The sequence below is a fragment of the Ursus maritimus genome, unplaced genomic scaffold (genome assembly GCF_017311325.1).
Source record: "Ursus maritimus isolate PB19 unplaced genomic scaffold, ASM1731132v1 scaffold_6, whole genome shotgun sequence".
NCBI lineage: Eukaryota > Metazoa > Chordata > Mammalia > Carnivora > Ursidae > Ursus > Ursus maritimus.
Window position 1 is genome coordinate 47,845,772 of NW_024426774.1, and position 19,830 is coordinate 47,865,601.

The window sequence follows — 19,830 nt, forward strand, 5'->3', positions numbered from 1 at the left end:
ATTGGCTTTTCAGACTTACAGCTGAAAGCACTTACCAGATTCTTCCCCCACCCCCCACCCCCAACAAGCATAACTATGCATGTCAGTGCAAGGATCCACTATCACTTCTCCTGGATCCCCTGCAGGTAACTCTTGCAAGACAGTTGTAAAGGGCACCCTACTGGGTCTTCAGAACTCTATATCTCTACTGACTCTTTCCCTTCAGAATGTAAACATGGTGGGTAGAGCCTGAAGAAATTGAGGCACTGGGGGTGCTGGTCATAGGGAAGGCATACAATGCAGTCAGAGTCCTGGCGGGAGCCAACACAGGACAAAATCCAACCCATTCAACCACTCAGTAAATATTAGTTGAGCATCTCCTATGTGCCAGTTTCTGTTCTAAGTGTTAGGGAAAGAGCTGTGAACAAATCCAGCAGGTGGATATTGTTTTTGTGCAAGTACAGGCAGAAGCAGAGCTGGTGGGGGGAACAGAGGCAGTTGCTCCCATTAAGCACAGTTTCCAAAAAGTAGCTCTCCTTTGTAACGTTTAACATAACAAGTTAACAGAGTTTACAAACATGCTAGAAGTTAAGACTATGATGAGAAGCCTTTAAGAAACTATGAATGGGAAACACATAAAAGAGGGGTGTGAATAATCACAAACACAGCAACCATCACACACAGGCTGTCCTTGATATTAGAAAGGAGGTGTGCCCAGGTGATGGCAGTTCTTAAGATAATGGCTAAGTGGATGTAGTAAGCAGGATCTGGTTCATCCAGGGAGGGAATTTGTAAATATTGAACCATTTTCGGCCTCTGGGGCAAGTGGTCAGCACTCTTGGCTTTACAGGGACCAGAAACAGTAAGCAATAAAACCCTGGCCAAGGTGAACATCTGACATTCTTTGTTTCCTGACTAACTGGGAAAGTTGAAAACTGGACACTTTTGTACATGCAACCAGGAAATTAATGCTACCAGCATTCTGTTGGCTCTTGGCATAACTGAAGAGAATATTCTACTTACTCTTGCTCCAAAGGTTGGAGGCTAAGCATCAAGGTATTCTATCAGCAGATAGGCTTCAGCAGCTCACCTGCTGGGTCAAAGCCAAGCTAGGAATTGAGGTGCTCTTTCTTTCTGGTGCCCACACCTAGTCAGTACATTTCCCCTGAATATAACAGTCTCCATATGACCTCTTGCAAATTTCAATGTCACAGACTCCTGCACTCCTGTATGCTTATTTCTACCTGTTCATTCCTGGACAGCAGCAAAAGACTCCTAAAAGGCAAAATTCTTACCTCAATATATAGCATCAGGGTAGAGAGAAAATGCCCAGATAGGCTTTGTGGGGAAGCTAAAAATAAGGAAGACTCCAGGCACACATCACTTGCCTCTTTGTTATCCTGTGGTGAGTGATATACCTAGAGGGACAAGGCAATCTCATTAGTACAAGAATGACATCTGTTCTTACCTACTTCCATGTGATCTTACAACAGCAGCTAATATTTTTGATGTTTTAAAAGATTTTATTTATTTGAGAGAGAGAGAACAAGTGCACAAATGAGGGGGAGGGGCAGAGGAAGAGGAAGAAGCAGACTCCCTGATGAGCAGGGAGACTGACACAGGGCTCAAACCCAGGACCCTAGGCCGGAGCCGAAGGCAGACACTTAACCGACTGAGCCACCCAGGCGCCCCTAATGTTTTTAAAGCAAAAATCACGTTCTATTGCTCCTGGGTTTAAAACCCTCCAATTATTTCCCATGGCACTTGGAATTAAAAAATCCAAACTTGTCACCCTGGCTTATAGAGTGACTTGGTCCCTGCTGTCTGAGTTCATCTCCTACTCTCCCTCTTGCTTACTAGTCTCCACCACCCTGTCTGAACATCTGCTGTTCCATTCTAGACCTTTGCACAGATGTTTCCTCTTCCTGAGATGCTCTTACCCTGGTCTTCACTTGGCTGGCTCCCTGTTGTCATTTACTTATCAGTTTACATGTCACCTGCTCTGACCACACAGTCTAAGTAGCCACCCAGTCACCCTCTATCACCCAGACTTGTTTGAATTCTTTCATAGTCCTTACCACTGCCTGCTTTGGTTTTTTATGGTCTGGATTGACTATTGTCTTTTATTCCCGTATAAAATATAATCTCCAGGAAGATACGAATTTTTTTTTACTTGCTTACAGATGTATCCCCAGTAGCTAGAATAGCTTGGGACCCCAGAAGACACTCCATGAAGATTGTTGAATGTTCAAATGTTGTTAAAATAAATGTCCCACTGTCTCCGAAATGAATTACAAGGATGGCTAGCCAATTATGGTGATAACTGAAATGAAGAATGAAAACCAGTGTCCGTTATGCTCTTGGGACCAAGTCTTCTCTACAAGGCAGTTAGAGTTAGGAGCAGGAAGTCTCCAAGGCTAGATACTTTCATTAATTGAGCAAATATTTATTGAGTACGTAGCATGTTTGGGACTCTATGCCAGGCAATGGGTCTACAATAATAACAAAGAAAAACTCAGTTTCTGTTGTTTTGAGGCCCTCATGGTTGAGAGCTTGGAGCCATCAGAAGGGGAAAAGGTCTTTAATAGATGATTAAGTTTCTCAAGTAGATGCTAGGTGAGCTCCATGCCCTGAAACACTGACATAGCCTATTTTGAACATTGCTAGGGAATGGGAGTGCTCGGGAAGTAGAAATGGACTGTGTACCAAAGACTGATTGTTCACATTTTTGCTGTGAACACTTTGGGAATATAAAATGACAAATAGAATTTTGAAAATAAATACTTTAAAAAAGATGTGGAATGAGCTGTTCAAGAAAAGGGGGGAAATGCATCAAGTGTACTGGGATCTTTAACGCTGGCATATTACAACATATGCAACATTGCACATGCATGCAAATTATGTTCCCTTTCAGCTGAAGTTGGAATTACCTGATGACGAAGTTTTTCCTTGAGAAGACAGCTTCAGTAAAATTGGTAACATCAAGATGAATCTGAGGTTTGGAGCTCCACCTACAGTTTGTTTGAAGACTGGTAACTCCAATGCCAAGAAAAATTTCTAGTTGGGAAAATTAGTTCTTACGCACGCTTGGAAAGGTTTTTAATGTGTGTGTATTGTTACAATTAATTCTTAAATGTATACATAAGGGGTCAATTTAATTTTAGACATATTTTATTCCTTTGTTACTTGCTAGTTAGCTGTGAGTTTTATAATTTGGTTCCTAATAACTCAAAGCCTTTCCTTTTAGGTAAAATTGACATCTGAAGATTATAAATCTCAACAAGGTTTAAATGAGATAAGAAACTTTAGGACTATTTGGATTGGACACTTTAGGTTGAGCGATTTTATAATTTTATACTCAGTTTCCATATTTCTTTGCAAAAATACTGCCATATAACTAGGCACTATACCTTTGAACGGGAGATAAAAAATGGCATGCCACTATAATTATCCACTTTGAAAAATATTCATTCATTCATTCAATCTGCTAATATTTATTGTGTACTTACCATGTGCCAAACATTGCTCAAGGCCTTGGGCATGTATCAGTGGACAAAGCAGACAAACCCAAAAAACCATGCCCTCAAAGATCTTACATGTTAGTGATGGGTGAGAGAGTTTCATCATGTTAAACAAGTAGATTACATAGCATATTAGAAGATTCTAAGAGCTATGGGAGAAAAGGGAACAGATTGAAGGAAAGGAGAAGTATAGGGAGGCAGTTGCAACTTCAAATAGTGTGGTCAGGTAAACCCTCATTGAAAAAATTTGAGTGAAGATTTGGTGGTAAGAAGAGCAATCCAGGCAAGAAACAGCAAGTGCAAAGGCCCTGAGTCAGGAGCTTGCTTGTGTGCTTAAGGAATAATGAGGACCCAGAATGACTGGAATAGAGATGAGCAAAAGGGACCATAGTTGTAGGTCATGTAGGGTAGGGGTCAGCAAACTACCGTGTGACCTGTCTTTGTAAATAAACTTTTATTGAGACACAGACATGCCCATTTGCTCATGTATTTTCTGTGGCTTCTTTCATGCTACAACTGCAGAGTTGAGTAGTTGAGACAGAGACCATCTGGCCCACAAAGACAAACATGTTTACTGTCTGGCTCTTTATAAAAAATGTTCATTGACCCTTGATGTAGGTAGGACCATATAAGCCATTGTAGGGACGTTGGGTTTGATTAGGAAAAAACTGAGGAGCCATGAGAGGGTTTTAACAGAAGAAAGACAGGATCTGACTTGTGTCTTGAAAGGATCATTATAGTGATTGTGTTGACAAATTTTAGAGAGGCAAGGGTGGGAGCCGAGAAGCCAGTTTGGACTATGTTCACAAGGTACACTGGGGTGCCCCCAGGTTCCCATGGCAAATTCGCCAGGCGGTAGCAGGATATTTTAAAGTTTTTAAGGACCCACAACAATATTGACATCTGTCAGATACCGTGTGAGCTTCCAGCTAGTAGATGGTTCACAGTTTCAACATTAGGTCATGCTGCTTTCCTTTCAGTGCTGCCATGTCTTTGTGAAGCTGGGTTCTTGGCAACACCTGTACTAGAAAGTCAGAACTCTTTGAAAATCAATGTGGGGCAGGAAATGAGGCTGGCAGTGTCCAATTTCACTCCAAGGTTTGAGATGTCGTGCAGTGCCCAACTCACACACTCTCCATTAGCAAGTAACTGTGGTTATTTAAGAGTGAAATAAAAATATGTTTTCTTTTCATTTATAGGTATTATTTTCCAAATGTCTGCTTGGTTCTTGGAGCATTGTATTATTGTACAAGGTACTGTGTCACCGAAACATTTTTCCTGTGGCCGCTGTAATGAATCGCCACAATCTGGTGGCTTAAAAAAAGCAGAAATTTCTGTTTTCACAGTTCTGGAGGCCAGTCGGAAATCAGTGTCACTGGGACAAAATGAAGGTGTAAGGAGGCTATACTCCCTCCAGAGGCTCTGGGGGAAGATTCCGTTCCTTTCGTCTTGCAGCTGTGGTGGCTGCTGGCGGCCACACTCCAATCTTTGCTTCCATAGTCACCTTGCTTTCTCCGCCGCTGTGTGTATCAAATCTCCTCTGCCTCAATCTTATAAGGACACATGTGATGGGCACCTGGCTGGCTCAGTCGGTGGAGCATGGGACTCTTGATCTGGAGGCTGAGTTTGAGGCCCCACACTGGGCATAGAGAGTACGTAAATAAATACATACATACATACATACATACATAAAAGGACATATGTGATTGCATTTAGGGCTCACCTTGCTAAGCTGGGATAACTTCTCCATATCAAGATTCTTAATTAATCACATACCCAAGGATCTTTTTTTCTAAATAACGTAGTAATATATACAGGTTTCAGGGATTAGGACCTATCTCTTTGGATGGCCATTATCCAGCCTACTACAGGCATAAATACTTAGTACATTTTTGGCACCTACTTACTTAATAAATGGGACTGTGGGCTATTTCTTTGAGCCTGTAGGTGAGACACCAAGGATTCGGTGAATAGAGAAAGTTTGGGAACCTCCAGGTTAGGAGGCTCTGCCAATAATCCAGGCAGGAAATGACAGGAGCTTGGACTTGCATAGAAAGGGAGAAAAGTGGTCAGAAGCAGACAAGGTCTAGATATAATTTGAAGGTAAGGCCGCTGGAACTTGCTGATGTTCTGGATGTGTGATTGGTAGGGAAAGAGAGGAGTCAAATGACTGAGAAGCCTCCTTACACTTTTTCCGGAAAAAGTATTACTATGACCTGAGATGAAGAAAGCGCTGCATGGACCAGATATTTTGCTGGAGAGAGGAGGGCAGACTGGCAATTCCATGTTGCCTGTGTTTAGAGAAGTAGATACAAAGAAAAGAAAAAAGGGAAGGAAAAGATGCACATTCCTCACCGGGGCCTGCCTACAGACCCTCCACCGGCCCACGGGCTTGTTCTACCTCTCATGGTGGTCACATGGCTCTCCACCCATGAGCCTCTTAGAGGTTATTATGTTTTGACTTCTTATTCCAACATGGACTGAGCAAATACAGACATGAGACTCCATGTTAGACAGAGGAGACTCAGAAAGCCTCAGCTGAGCCAGAGTCCTAAAGAGGATAGGGCAAATGGGGCTCTGCTTTCAGGAACTGAAAATTACAGAACCCCCAAATGTAAAATAATTATGTCAAGTGGTGGAGTGGAATTTCGGACAGATGGAGGCAGCAGCATCATTTTTGAATCTCCCCAAATCCTCTCTTGGAAATAGAGGGACCAAAACCAAATGCCCATGGGTAGCATTTACCATAAAATTAGAAACCCCCCAAACAAGGGGGTGGGTGTAATGTAAGCCCGAACAGGTTTTTTTGTTTTCGTTTTGTAGTGCAAGTGCCTGACTTAAGTTTTGATTGCTGTGTGATTCATTTCAGCTTCCCCTTCAAAGATAGCTATCTCCAATAAACACAGTGCTAGCCACAGGCGGGATAAATAGCCAGGCCACCCTTCCCCCAACTGAGGCTCCTTTGATTTAGAAATCTTGGTCGATTTCAGTAACCGACCTTTTGGGCCACTTGTCTTTTCTTTCACCTGAAATTCCCACTCCTATGTTTTAAATTCACTACTAAGAAATGAGCCCTTGAAACCTTTGGCTCCCACCCTTGACCCAATAAAAGCAGAACCCCCTGGCCCCAGCGTTCTGTCTCTACCTTGCTGTGGGGGCCCCAGGTATGCTGTGTAATTTCCAGGTCTTGTAAGTAATAAACCTCTATTTTTTTTCAAACTTTCCTGATGGTTGTTGCTAAAGGACTTGAAATCATAGTACGAACCAGAGGGCTGCTCCAACCACATTGGTTATTGATGGGCTGAGCCCCGCACAAAACAGTGGGACAGAGCGCCACCCACAGGCACAGACCTGCTTAGTTGGGGTGTCTGCACGAGAAGCAGGGGTAGTCAGGAGGACGTATCTGATGGCCTGGAGGGCAGGAGGACTTCAAACTGCCAGCAGGCATTCACTCAGCTGGTGGGCCGATGTGAGAACAGCAGCTGAGACCCGGAGGGGTCTTGTTCACCCACATAGTGGCTCCGTGCAAGGTGCCCCAGAGAGTGTCTAAAGGACTGGGGTGTTTTTGCCCCCTCTGTCTTGACACTGAGCAGCCAGAAGCCTTTTCCAGAGGAGAAGCTTCTCACAGAACATCAGACACAAAGGGAAATGTCTTGATAAAAGTCTGGGGAAGGGTACAGAGCCAGGAAACCTCAGAAAGCAAGCTGCCATGTTTTTGAATACTACATCTGAAAAACAACAACGACAACCCAAAAAACAAATTCCGTGAAGTTAGAAAAGTGGGTCCTCAACCACAACTCCTTTTCAAAGTGCATGAACACTGATTTCACTTAAAACATGAACAAAAAAGGATTGAGGTCTGGTTCTACAGAAAGGTAGTATAGGGTCTGTCTCCATCGGATCGGATGGCGGGCCCCCAAATGGGGGGCGAGGATCGGGTGGAAGCTGGTGGCGGGGGTGGTGAAAGGATTCACCTGAGGCAGAACAAAGGAAGGAGAAGTTCCCGCAAGGGAACAGGGAACAGGACAGCAGACGGAGGCTGTCTGCGAGGAGACAGTGGGTGGCGCTGTATTTAAAGCAGGAAGGTGAGGAGGGATGGGACATAAATGGAATTTTCCCTTTTATGCTAACTGTGCCTGCCTGTAAGTAGCCCATTGGTTAGTTAGGGCCTGTGGCTATTTTGAGGTGGGCGCCGGAGGGGCCCCCCGTCTATCTAGCCACGTGGCCGCTGTGGCCCTTCTGCATTCCATCGCTCCAGCCTGTTTGCCTAAAAGCAGCCTCTGCAGGTAGCATAAGGAAATGAGAATAAGGACCAAAATAGCATCCCCTCAGACAAGGAAAGCAAGTCCGAAAAGAGAGGCCCACAAAACAGATCAAAATCGGAGCACGCTATTTCAAAACACGCTAAAAGACATTTGAGGACACAATGCAAAAGATGAAAGAATATGGGGGCGAGGGAGGGAAGGGGAAGTTAATATCTAACGGCTCCAGGTTTCTCTTTGGAGTGATGAAAGAGCTCTGGAAATGGTAAAGGGCATTTTGGGTTTTGTTGATCTATTTCCGTGAGAAAGTTGGGGAGATTGAAAAACTAGGCTGCTGCCTCCGTCTTTCTGGAGTCCTGCTCAATTTTTGGACACAATTATGTTAAATGTGGATGGTGCTGATTGTGGCACCACGTCAAGGGGGGAACATAATGCCGCTGAGTTCTATACTTAAAGATGGTTACATGGTCAAGTTTGTGTTATGTGTATTTTACCATAACAAAACAACAAAAAAAAGATGAAAGAACAACATAAATCAGAATTCGGTGAGATGAAAGAGCTCGGGACAGAATTAAAAATAAAATAAAAAATATCAGAAATGAAGACTTAAATTAAAAATAACACAAGAGTTAATGAACATCATGGGTAATGACTTAAGAGAAACGAGGAAAGTAGGAAATTTTTAAAAATCAAAAAGAAGGTAAAAAGAATTATAGAGAAATGGTTAATATAAAAGATTGGCCAAGGGCACCTGGGTGGCACAGCGGTTGAGCGTCTGCCTTCGCCTCAGGGCGTGATCCCGGTGTTGTGGGATCGAGCCCCACATCAGGCTCCTCGGCTATGAGCCTGCTTCTTCCTCTCCCACTCCCCCTGCTTGTGTTCCCTCTCTCGCTGGCTGTCTCTATCTCTGTCGAATAAATTAATAAAATCTTTAAAATATATATATATATATATATTTATATATAAAAGATTGGCCAAAAAGCCAGGATAATTCTGAAAAGAGTAATTCAAATACATATAAGAATTTAGTATGCTATAAAAGTAACATTACAAATCAGTGGGACCAATTAGTCAAAACACTGTGATATATACATGTTGAGACATAAATAATTTCTCTGGAGGGATTCACAGTGTGGCAAAAGGAGATGTCTCTAGGGGGGCAGGGAAATGGGCAGCTGGGTATTTCTATTGAATACCTTTTGTACCTTGTCCTATCAGGTGAATTTATTACCTCTGAAGTCTGACTGCCTGAGTTCAAACCCCAGCTCCCCCAATTGCTAGCTCTTAACCTTGGGCAAATTCTTGACACTCTCCAAGCCTACCTCATTATCGGGTAAATGGAGTGAATAAACTCTCAATAAATGTAAAATACTAGTGGGAACAACCCAAATATCCACCAACTGATGAATGATTAAACAAATGTGGTAGAGCCATTTGATAGAATATCACAGTCCTAAAAAGCAATGATGTAGACACACTACAACACGGATGAACTCTGAAAACATTATGCTAAGAGGTCAGACACAAAGGTCATGTATTGTATCATTTCATACATATGAAATGGCCAGAGAAGGCAAATCCAGACAGACAGAAAGCAGATCCCCGGTTGCCAGAGGCTGGAGGGAGGAGGGAATGAGAAGTGACTGCTAATGGTGGAGTGGGTTTCTTTTTGGGGTGATGAAAATGTTAAGGGTTAGATAACGGTGATGGTTGCGCAAACTTGTGAATGTACTAAATAACACCGAATTTACCGTCTCAAAAGGTAACTTTCATGGTATAATAATTATATCTCAAACAAAATAATTTTTAAAATGCGGAGTACCAGTTTTCCCACGCTGATTTTCCGCAGTCCCCGCCTCTCCCCTCCCCTCCACCCCCGCTCCCCTCCGTCCCCCTCCCTTCCCTCCAGCTGCCCACCAGGTCCCAGGCAGCACGTCTAGAGCACCGGCGCCTGCGTGCTGCGGCTGTTGGCGCGCTACCCAGTGCGCTCCCGGCGCCCGGCGCCCGCGGCCCTTACCCTGCGGTGAGGGACCCCTCCTGCGGACTTTTCTCATGCGCTTCGGTTCATCGTGTTTAGAGAAGACTGCACGCGCCAGGGTCGATGGAGGACGACCTGACAGGCCCCTCAAGTTAGCATTTAGGTCCCTCCAGAAGTTTGATCTGGACCACCGGTAACCGCCGGACGCTGTGCTTTGAAAGCCGGGTTGCCCTCCTACCGGCGCTTGCAAATACTGAGGACGTCGGAGCCTTACAGGCCTCAGGAAGCCTTGTTCCTCTGCCTGCAGCGTGATCTAAGCCCGTTGCTGAGTCTCGCCCGTCAAGTGGCACAGCGGGACTGGCCTTCCGTGTGGTCGCGCAGGTTCACCGGAGCAGTGCGTTCGCAGGCCTGGTGCACAGGTGTTTTAGGAAGCGGTGATTTATAGCCCAGGCCCCGTTCTGGATGGCCCTCCAGCGGCAACAGATCCCTTTGCTAGGCTGTTATCAGAGGCCCCCTGGGTAAATGTGAGCCCTTGCCATCCATCTGATAGATTGCTCTGTGATTTGTACTTCCCTTACCCAACCATTATCCTACACGGATGAGGCAACCGAAACCTTCTGGAGGTGTCCCTGGAGTCTCCTGTTTTCAAAAAATCCCTATCTGGTGGACGTGGGCTATAGGGCCAGCCTCCGTGAAAGGCTTTACATTTTTCCTAGTCAACCAAGACTCATCTTCAGTCATCTTCAAGTCTATTCAAAATGTATTCTTTTAGGCCTAACCTCAGACCCTGATTCTGCCATTTCCCCCACTCCTCCCTTTCATAAACCCATACAATCTCTCTGCCCTTTTGGCCTTTCTAGGCCTAGACCAAGTTCCTTCCTCTTTTCTTCTTACCTTTTTCCCCTCATTCTCCCATCCAACTTCCGGTTCTTTCTTTCTCATGCATCCTTTGATTCCCACCCCACCAAAGAAAAACCACAGTTAATAGCATCTCAGAACTCAAAAGGCTTCTTTATTTCTAATCTACTAATTATATTTATTATGTTTTATTAAGTCTTAAAATAAATGCAAATAAATAGAGAAATTTATATCTATCTATCTATATATGAATAAACAGCTGGTACCCAGAGTGGTACCAACAATCCTAGCACCTCTTATATTGCATAGCCATAGTATCGAGCAATTTCCATATCTTTTTCCCGCTCAATGAAAAACTGCACTTTACCCAAAGAGGTGTATTTGGCAGCGTTCTCGCGCTCTTGCTGAGCCTGCCTCTTCATGGCCTCCCGCTCTGGCCTCTGCTCTTTTGTGATGGGCTTGGACATTACTGGCTCAGGAACATTGGGTTTCCTCCATGGGATTGGTTGAAAGCTGAAGTCTTGGAGTAGAAATTGGGTTTGAGGTTTGGGTGGGGACTGGAGCTTGGTCACAGCAGTGGGAACCGGCTCCCGCTGGAGAGATGTGCAAGATGATGTTTTGTAGGGTGCAGGCCTAGAGGCAGCAGACTGCGGGACACTAGGCCGGGTAGGGTTGGTCAAACCCGGTCGGGTCAGATTGGTTGAAATTGGCCGAGTTGGTCTGGCAGGACCTGTGAAGGAGGCAGGAGGCAGCCGGGATGAACTGACTGCAACAGGTTGAGCTGAGCTAGTAGAACCAGGCCGGGCAGGGTAAGCCACGGCAGAGCGGTGGGAGGCCAGAGACTGTGGCCTCCGAGGAACAGGTCGAGCTTGAGGCTTCTCCAAGGTTGGAAAAGGCAAAGGCACCAACTTGACCTTCCCAGGAGGTGGCAGCTCATACTGGGATGGAGACGGACACTCTCTGTCAGCACCTCTGTCTTGTTTCTGGGCTTTGACTTGATTTTTCTCAGGCCCTTTACCCTCACGTGGGGTATCAAGCCATGGTTTGATAGCTGGGGATGGCTGGGCATCTTTCAGGTTGCTGGAGTTTACCAGGGCCCGGGAGGAAGACAGTCCCGTTTTCTTATCACTCTTCTTCCCCAGTGCATGAAAAACCTGCACAGACTCCAGCATGTGCATGCCTAGGCAGCTTCGAGGCTTCTTAAAGGTCTCTTGGCTAAGCTCGGGTTGATTTTTCTTCCGCTTCATCTTGGGAATGGTTGGCTTCTCTTCTGCCTTGACTTTGTTCCCTGACTGCTTACTCTCTTCAGCTTTCTTGGGGTTGTTTTCTCTGGTCCTTTTGGTCTTTTCCTGCCCATGGCTCTTAGTTTTGCTGCTCCTGCTGGATGCAGCTTTCTGAGATTTGCTGTTGGAATGTTTGGCTGGGTTCGCAGGAGGCCTGTCGCTGTCTGCAGCATTGCAAATAATCACTTCTTCCCCTAACAGGCACTCTGGGTTCTTTGCCTGGATTTTGGTCTTGGGAGCACCGTTGATAGGCTCAGTGGCTTTATGTTTGTTCTTCCTGACCTGATCAGAGGGAGCCTTTATGACACTTGACTTTTCTTGCACCTGATTCAACTTGATGACTCTGGTATCTTTGGCTTTGATCACCTTGGGACCTTTGGATTGATCAAGGTCTTTCAAGGAATTAAAGAGCTGGGGAAGATGAATGTCCTCCACCAGTGTAGTGATGTCTGCCAAACCACCACTAGATTCAATCCCATTTTCAAGGGTCGCTTGGTCTTCAAGACTCAGGGTATTTTTTCCCAGATTGGTGTTTTCAGAAGCAGGCTGCTCCTCCTGGCCGAGGGGATCAATGCAGGCCAGGAGCTGGTGAATATCAGGAATTTCTAAAGGGAGGAGTGGAGGATCTTGGTTTTCTAGTGGGATCTGGTAGGCATCCAGAGGCTTTGAAAGCTTGGTTTTAATATCATCCAAATTCTTATTCTCTATTTGTTCTTGGCTTGGAGCTGGAGGCAGTGCCAGGACATTACTAGAACTCTGGATTGGAGCTATCATTGAGATGTCACCAAACTCGGGTGGTGGGTTACTTTCAAGTATCTGGATATTTCTGCTACTGCAGGACTTGGGGAATTCTGGAGTTTGTGGCAGACAAAATGTCTGACTTGGAGGTTGCAATCCCAGGGAAGTCTCCATCCCCAGGGAAGTCTCCATCACTACAAAGGAATCAAGGAAAAAGACAGTCCCTGGTAAGTGAGATGCGCTCTCTGGACACTAACACAGAAATCATGCACCTCCCAGCAATGGGCAGGGCAGCGGTACCAGCTTTTCCTAAGGATCAAGGACAGCACCGTGTGCTAGGAGAAATAAGAGATGACTTCTAGTTCTTATAGGTGATCATTTGATGTCATTGGCTCTTGGTTTTCTTTGTATTTTATAGAGTTGTTATAAGTCAAATAAGAAGTAAAAGTGATTTTTATATTACGAAATGTTTAACAAAGCCTAGCATTCTCATATAGAGTCACTTCAAGTCTCTTCCCTTTCCTTAGAGAATAAGAATACTTCACACCATGGATTGGGAGAGAGAATGGAGCTCTTCCTGATAAAATATGTAAGCGAGGGTAATTCTTAGCCTGCTTGCTTTGGACAGGATCTCAGAATGCGAGGTCTTAAATCCGGGTGTAAATTAAGTGAGGGAAACTTAAACTGGTAAGAGTTCTGAAATGCTTTCCAAAGAGACTGAAGCAATAGCTCAGGGAGGGAGTTCATTACCATGTGGTAGTACAGGGAGGCTGACCGGGAGGGCAGTGAAAAGTGTGGTAGCTCTTCTATAGTCTTGGGGTTCCTGTACCTGTGGCATAGCTGGCCACTAGAGCGTGCCACCTACCCGCCTCTACGTAGTGTTCTTATACGGAGTCTGAAAGTGGAGAGCACCAAGCGAGGGTGGTGGTTATTAATGTCTCAGGACTTCAGTTCTGCCTGTCTGTGGACTCAGTACCTCTCAGCTGCAGATTTGACCCTACTTTTGAATGCTGACCTTATTTGTCTCCCTCTTGCTATTTCTACTCACCTTGAAAACTTGCCTCTGTGATGGGTTGAGCAGACACAGAGTAGTAGATTCCAGAGGCGGAGGCTGGTGGTAGGACGTTTGTGGGCTGAACCTCCTTTAGCACCATCACCATTTCTGGTTGAGGGGCAGAGGCCCTACCTCCCACGTATGACACAGAGCCATAGGACTGCAGGCAGGGGCCAAGTTCTCCAGACAGTAGAGGCCCCAGTGTGCCTTGATTATAGTAATACACCTGGCTTCCTTCCTGGTAAGGAAGTGATAGGCTATGTCCTTGACTTGGAATATGAGATGGTGTTCCCTGAACAAGGCTGGCAGAAAGCGATGGATACAGAGGGACCATGTTATTGGCCTCTGAAGTTTTATCATACGGGGCTGCCATAGACATGGAAGACACAGCTGTGTCCTGGTCAATGACAGTCACGGTGAAGTCTCCGAGGGAAGATGACTTCTTTTCAGTACTTCCTGTGACATCCCACTCAAAAATCCCAGGATAGGAAGCAGCTGATGTGGAGATCTGGCTCTGGCCAGTTACTCCAGACAGCATAGTTGTACTGGAATGTTGGTAAAGGTAGGCACTACCCATGAGTGGCTGGAAGGAGGTGCCAGAAGCTGATGGCAGTAGCCATGCTGAACTGACCGCTGGAGCAGAGACTCTGGAGAAGTTGCAGACGCTTCCTGTCAGGGAAGCTGCATTGCTCACCACAGGGAGGGAGAGCTGCAGAGAGTTTGGAGTTCCAAGTAAAGTTGGATTTTGGAAATTTTCTGTAGGGAACAAGAGGGTGATGAAAAATCAGGGGGATGGATCAATTCTCACTGCTTGAGGAACAGCATTATCTTAAATTTGTTGCTACCAGGAAGACTCGGATACCAACACTTGCTGAGATACCCAAACTCAAACCATGTAGGGTGGTGGTTAGGGGCTGGAGCACTCTGGTCGGTACTCTTCTGTAGTCACCGCCCGTGCTCCCAGCTTGGGCCCAGGTGTGCAGAAGACCCAGGTCTTCTCCATGCCTTCTCCCTGCTCTAGCTTTGCCTGGAGCCTGCACCAGCATCCACTCGCACACTACTTCCTAGAAGGAAGCGTTTCAGCATTCGGAGGGCCTCAGAGAGCCTCTGTTCCCACACTCTCATTCTACGACGGACAGAACTGAGGCTCAGGGAGGTCACATCGACGTGTTCAAGTTCTCCCATGATGTTAGGCCTATTACCAGGTTACAGAGCCTAAGTATCATGACTTCTTGCCAGGACCCTGCTCTGAGCATTACACTGCCAGAAAACCAGGTGAAATGCAACTAATATAGACTTTTTCTCCCCCCACAAGAGAACAGTACAGCTATGACCATTGTAACTTCAGTGTCTTGTTTTGCTCATGCAGTTCACACGCTATTACCTAGAGTTCACATACAGCTCAGTCCAGCTGGTAAATGTAAAGAGTTCCTCTTGGGGTGCCTGGCTGGCTCAGGCATGTGACTCTTGATCTTGGGGTTGTGAGTTCAAACCCCATGTTGGGTATGGAGACTACTTGAAAATAAATTCTTTTTTAAAAGAAAAAAGGGTCATTCTTACCCTTTTAAGCCTGGTTTCTAATCCTGCCTCAAAATGACTACCTGAGAGTAAGTTTCTCAAGAAGTGCTTTTTGAAAGAAAAAAGTTACTTAAACTCTGAGCTTTAGATTACTCATCTATAAAGTGGTTATAATGATAATAATAATGGAAATAATTCTTATATGAATAAAATGGTACATACAGTTTTTATATTTATATGAAGGAAGGTATAATATGTTCTGGAAAGACAGAAAATCATGAAAAACATATATTACAGAATTAAGAAGAAATATATAGATATTAGTGAAAACCAGGATAGGTAGCAAGACTCAAAGCATAAGTTCACTAATAGATGAAGTTCTGTATCATACATGCAATATGGTGGAAGCGAATATTGCCTACCGTATTTTGCTGAACACTACTAACCAAAACACGAATAGCCCACAATAGAAGGTGATTTTGAATGAGTTCCTAGCCAGCGCATACAGGGAAGATATATCAATAAAAATTGCCTAATGAGCAGCAAATGCCATAAATGTGAACATATAGGTAGTCACAATTTTTGTAGACAAATATTTCAATAAAATCTGGTACAGAGCAGAGAGGGAAATAATAAGTGTAAAGGAATTCCATTATTGTGCTCATTCACATTTTTCTGAATATTACCCAGCAAATAACAGGTACTAGGTGTAGTAGAAATATATATTTCAACTGAACTCTACCTCTGAAACTAATAATATACTCTATGTTAATTAATTGAATTTAAGTTAAAAAAATAAAATCAGAAGAAAACAATGAAAAAATAGAAATATGTATTTCAATATAATCATAAAACAAAAGAAAGAACACTTAAAAAGCATCATGAAGATTTTTATATTCATCCAAAAATATATTTTAATCGTTTTCAACATCCAGGAAAATGTCACCCTCAAAACCGAAAAAAGCCATCATCGCTAAAATCAAATTAAAAATTTTTGTGAATGTAGGACAACCCAAAGGACTCCACAAAATCATTTTAGATAAATGTGGAATTAGAGACGTGGGGCTTGACTTTTTCTTTTCTTGTGAGGTTGCTAACTGAGATCTAAAAACAGATGTGTGCCCTCTGTGTTGGGAAGAAAATAACGGCAGAGTCAAAAAGCAGCCTTATGATTCAGTGTAGGAGGTGCCAATTTTTAAACAAACTTAGTCTGATTTTTAATAGGCAAAACATCTACATAGCTTAAAGACCAAAATGAAATGAAACTGAAAATTCTGTTTCTTCCAGCCCCCGAGACAGCCTGTTGAATTAGTTGTTTTTTGATAGGAAGCATCCTTTCTATATTATATCTCTAAAATGCTTACATTTTAAACTGTTAAGTGCTGTCTGTGTTCAGGGAGGCAATAACAGAACCCAGCAACGGAGTATGACTTCTCTGTAAGCTGCTTTTCCTAGTGATGCCCTGTTCTGGCCTTCCTTTCCTGCCTCATTTATTAATGGAAGTGTTTGCTAAAATCAACTTTGTTTTGCCCTGCTCTAAGCAGATTTCACCTTATGCTCTTTCTGCTTTAATTTAAAATCTTTGGTTCCTTCAACATTCCATCCTAAACTACCTCTTTTATTCCTTGAGAGCTCCTCTGTGTTCTTCCTCTTCATTCTTTTAAATTTTTTTTAAGATTTTATTTATTTATTTTGGAGAGAGAGAATCAGACTTCCCGCCGAACATGCAGGGAGCCTGATGCAGGGCTTCATCTCAGGAGATCATGAGCTGAGCCAAAGGCAGACGCTCAACCACTCAACTGCTCAACCGACTGAGCCATTCAGGCGCCCTGTTCCCCCTTCATTCTTACATTTTCTCCTTCCCCTTGGTTCCTGTTGGCCTGTGCTGAGGGAAACAATCCTGAACTTCCTCACCTTTGAAGACTTGCCTCCTTAGAGCCCACTCTTCTCCATCCTCTTTCCCTGCTTTCCCTTTTCACCCACGCTAGGTAGAAAACTTCACATCACGTGACTATGACTTACTGAACAGCACTAAATTTAAAATACTACAGTTGAAATATTAGTGGAGGGACCATTTCAGATGAAACATCTTGGTAAATATTGTTAGTTTTCTACGTAACCTAGGTTTTCTCTCTTTCTGTTGAAACACTCTCAAGAAGTCTCTGATTTCATTTTCTCCATGGGTGCCCTTTCAGACTCAATATTAGAAAAGAAAGGGACCAGAGACAACAACCAATCTAACATCCTAACATATCAGATGAGGAAAAAACAGATTTTGTGATCAATGACTCGTCCAAAGTCACACAGCTAGTAAATGCCAAAGTCAAAACTGAAATGAGGTCTCCGGATTTTTAGTTCAATACTTTCCCCCATTATTCCATGCTATTTTGAATCTACAACTAAATTTAGGGGCAAAAAAATCCAATAAAAAACTTTTAAAAGTTTCATTCCTTACCAGACATGGTCAGAGAAGAAGAGGAAACATCCACTGCAGAAACAAGGGATGAGGAGCTGATACTAGAGGCTGTCGGAGTGGCTGAAGCCAAAGAGTGCATGTGTCCAGTACGAAGGTCACTGGTCACTGGTCACTTGCGATGATCCAAATTTATTTACAGACAACTCCATGGAAACCCCAAGATTCTACCAGGTGGTGGTAGGTTTGGTGGGAGAATGATGTCACAAAGCAGGCAGTTTAAAGGTATGAGGGAGCCAATGGGGAGGTCCGATTCCCAACAAGAAGACGGGATTGGGTGGAAGGAGGGATAGGAGAGCTAAGACAATCCTAATCCTACAAGACAGATGTGATAGCTCACTTTCCCCAGACTCTTATGTTAGGGAAATCATTTCAACGTTTCTTAGAGTTGTTCATTAATATAATTAGCTAATAGTTATTTATATTCTATATATATTTTATCTTGTGTTTTCTACATTTATAATTATATATAGTTAATTAACATCCTTAGAGACAAGGGAAAGGCACATCTAGGTTGGACAGTTACAGATGTTCTGAAATATTAGTTGATCTGATTAATGAACTTACTGCAGCTTTCAAGGAGCAGAGGAAGAGATTAAAGAGCTCTTTTGGTAACTTGGTTAAAGAACAGGGTGAAGTTCCTTGAATGCACATTGTGGGGAACGATGTGGTGCAGGCTCTTCTCTTTCAGTTTCTTCTCCTCGAATCCTAACTTTCTTGGACTGGGCTGGGCTGGGCCAGGTTGGACTTAGATCTCTCTTCTCCTCTCCTTCATCATAGGCATTGTTTCTGGGACAAGCCTTGACGTTGCATTCTTACACTCATGGATGTTACTTCTGGTCAACTTCCAGCAGCAGGAGTTTTCTTTTCAGTGCCTGACGCTTCCCCAAATGAATTCTGCCCTTTAGAAGCAAATACCAGAGAGCTGGAGGACACAGCTGATTGCAGATCTTTCCTTTTCCAGCATTTGGTTGCAAGTCTTTTGCCCATAATTTGCTGCCTCTGGCTCTTTGGGCCACAGGGGCATCCTGCCATCCTGTTCTTTTATAGGTAAGAGGTGTTGGTGGCATTCGGGATACTTTCCCTTTTTCCTTCTCACTTAAGTGTATCCAGTGTGGCAGTTACTGTAGCCTCCGCCCCCCTTGCAAACAGCCACTGTAGAACCTTGGGCCTCTAGGATTCTCTGCCTGCCATGCTTGGGTGCAGGTTCAGACAAAATGAAGAGGAGAATAGTTAGAGAAAGAAGAGGACATTCATTGAGAATAGGGAACATGAAGAGTGAAAGAGTACAGGAAAAAAGAGATTCATGTGGATTTTTAGTTTCTGTGAGAAGCAAATTGACACTGGGACACCTGGGTGGCTCAGTCGGTTAAGCATCTGTCTTCGGCTCAGGTCATGATGCTGGGGTCCTGGAATTGAGTCCTGCATCCCGCTTCTCCCTCTTCCTCTGCCTGCCGCTCCCCCTGCTTGTGCTCTCTCTCTCTCTCTCTCTCTCTCGCTAACAAATATATAAATAAAAGCTTGAAAAAAAAAAAGAAAGAAGTAAGTTGACACATTTTGGCCTCATTTTGTATTAACAGAACATATAAACTTGTTCATATACATATAAATGTAAATTTATATTTATATATTAGTATAACTTTGACATAACAATTATAATATTGATTCATATGTAACATATTGATAATATATAACATATATTTTAGTATTTAATATCTTATAGTCATTAAATTATTTATTTATGCAGCTAGATAGTGCAGCAACCACCATGAATTCTGTAAAGAGTATAATCTTAAAATATATTTTTTCCCTTTTTTGTCCTATTGTCACCTTTATATCATTGATTGGTATGTTTGTAGAATATAGGTGTTTTTTTTAATTTAAAGATTTTACTTCAGTATTTGTCAGAGAGAGAGAGACAGAGAGAGAACATAAGCAGGGGGAGCAGCAGACAGAGGGAATATCCTGCCTAGGTCTGGATTTTCTTGTATCAACTAGAACTGAGTTTGTTGTGTCTTTTAGCACATTGGAAGTGCAAGACCAATATACCTTTTGTAGTTTCTGATAGATTTAAGTCACCTTTTACATATTATCAAATCCATAGATATGTGCACCATTCATCTTTTTCTTGGCCACTACATGCCTATTGAATATTTTTTCATAAAT

The 19,830-nt window shown here is 43.6% G+C and overlaps 1 protein-coding gene across 1 annotated transcript; it reads right to left on the bottom strand.

The window, feature by feature from the left end:
* Window positions 1–10,894: 10,894 nt before the first annotated feature.
* Window positions 10,895–17,746, bottom strand: CUNH2orf78 (chromosome unknown C2orf78 homolog). The gene is made up of 3 exons (XM_008700001.1): window positions 17,647–17,746; window positions 13,668–14,429; window positions 10,895–12,813 (listed from the first exon to the last, which is right to left on the bottom strand). Exons 1-3 carry the CDS (start codon window positions 17,744–17,746, stop codon window positions 10,895–10,897), a joined length of 2,781 nt encoding a protein of 926 aa, XP_008698223.1.
* Between the last annotated feature and the right edge of the window lie 2,084 nt (window positions 17,747–19,830).

What these genes read in the sequence shown, in the direction of transcription:
- CUNH2orf78 (XM_008700001.1), bottom strand. Translation starts at nt 17,746, where the DNA reads ATGCACTCTTTGGCTTCAGCCACTCCGACAGCCTCTAGTATCAGCTCC. An exon ending in TTCTTCTCTGACCATGTCTG is followed by an intron (nt 14,430 to 17,646) that starts GTAAGGAATGAA and finishes TGTTCCCTACAG; the next exon opens with AAAATTTCCAAAATCCAACT. An exon ending in CACAGAGGCAAGTTTTCAAG is followed by an intron (nt 12,814 to 13,667) that starts GTGAGTAGAAAT and finishes ATTCCTTTGTAG; the next exon opens with TGATGGAGACTTCCCTGGGG.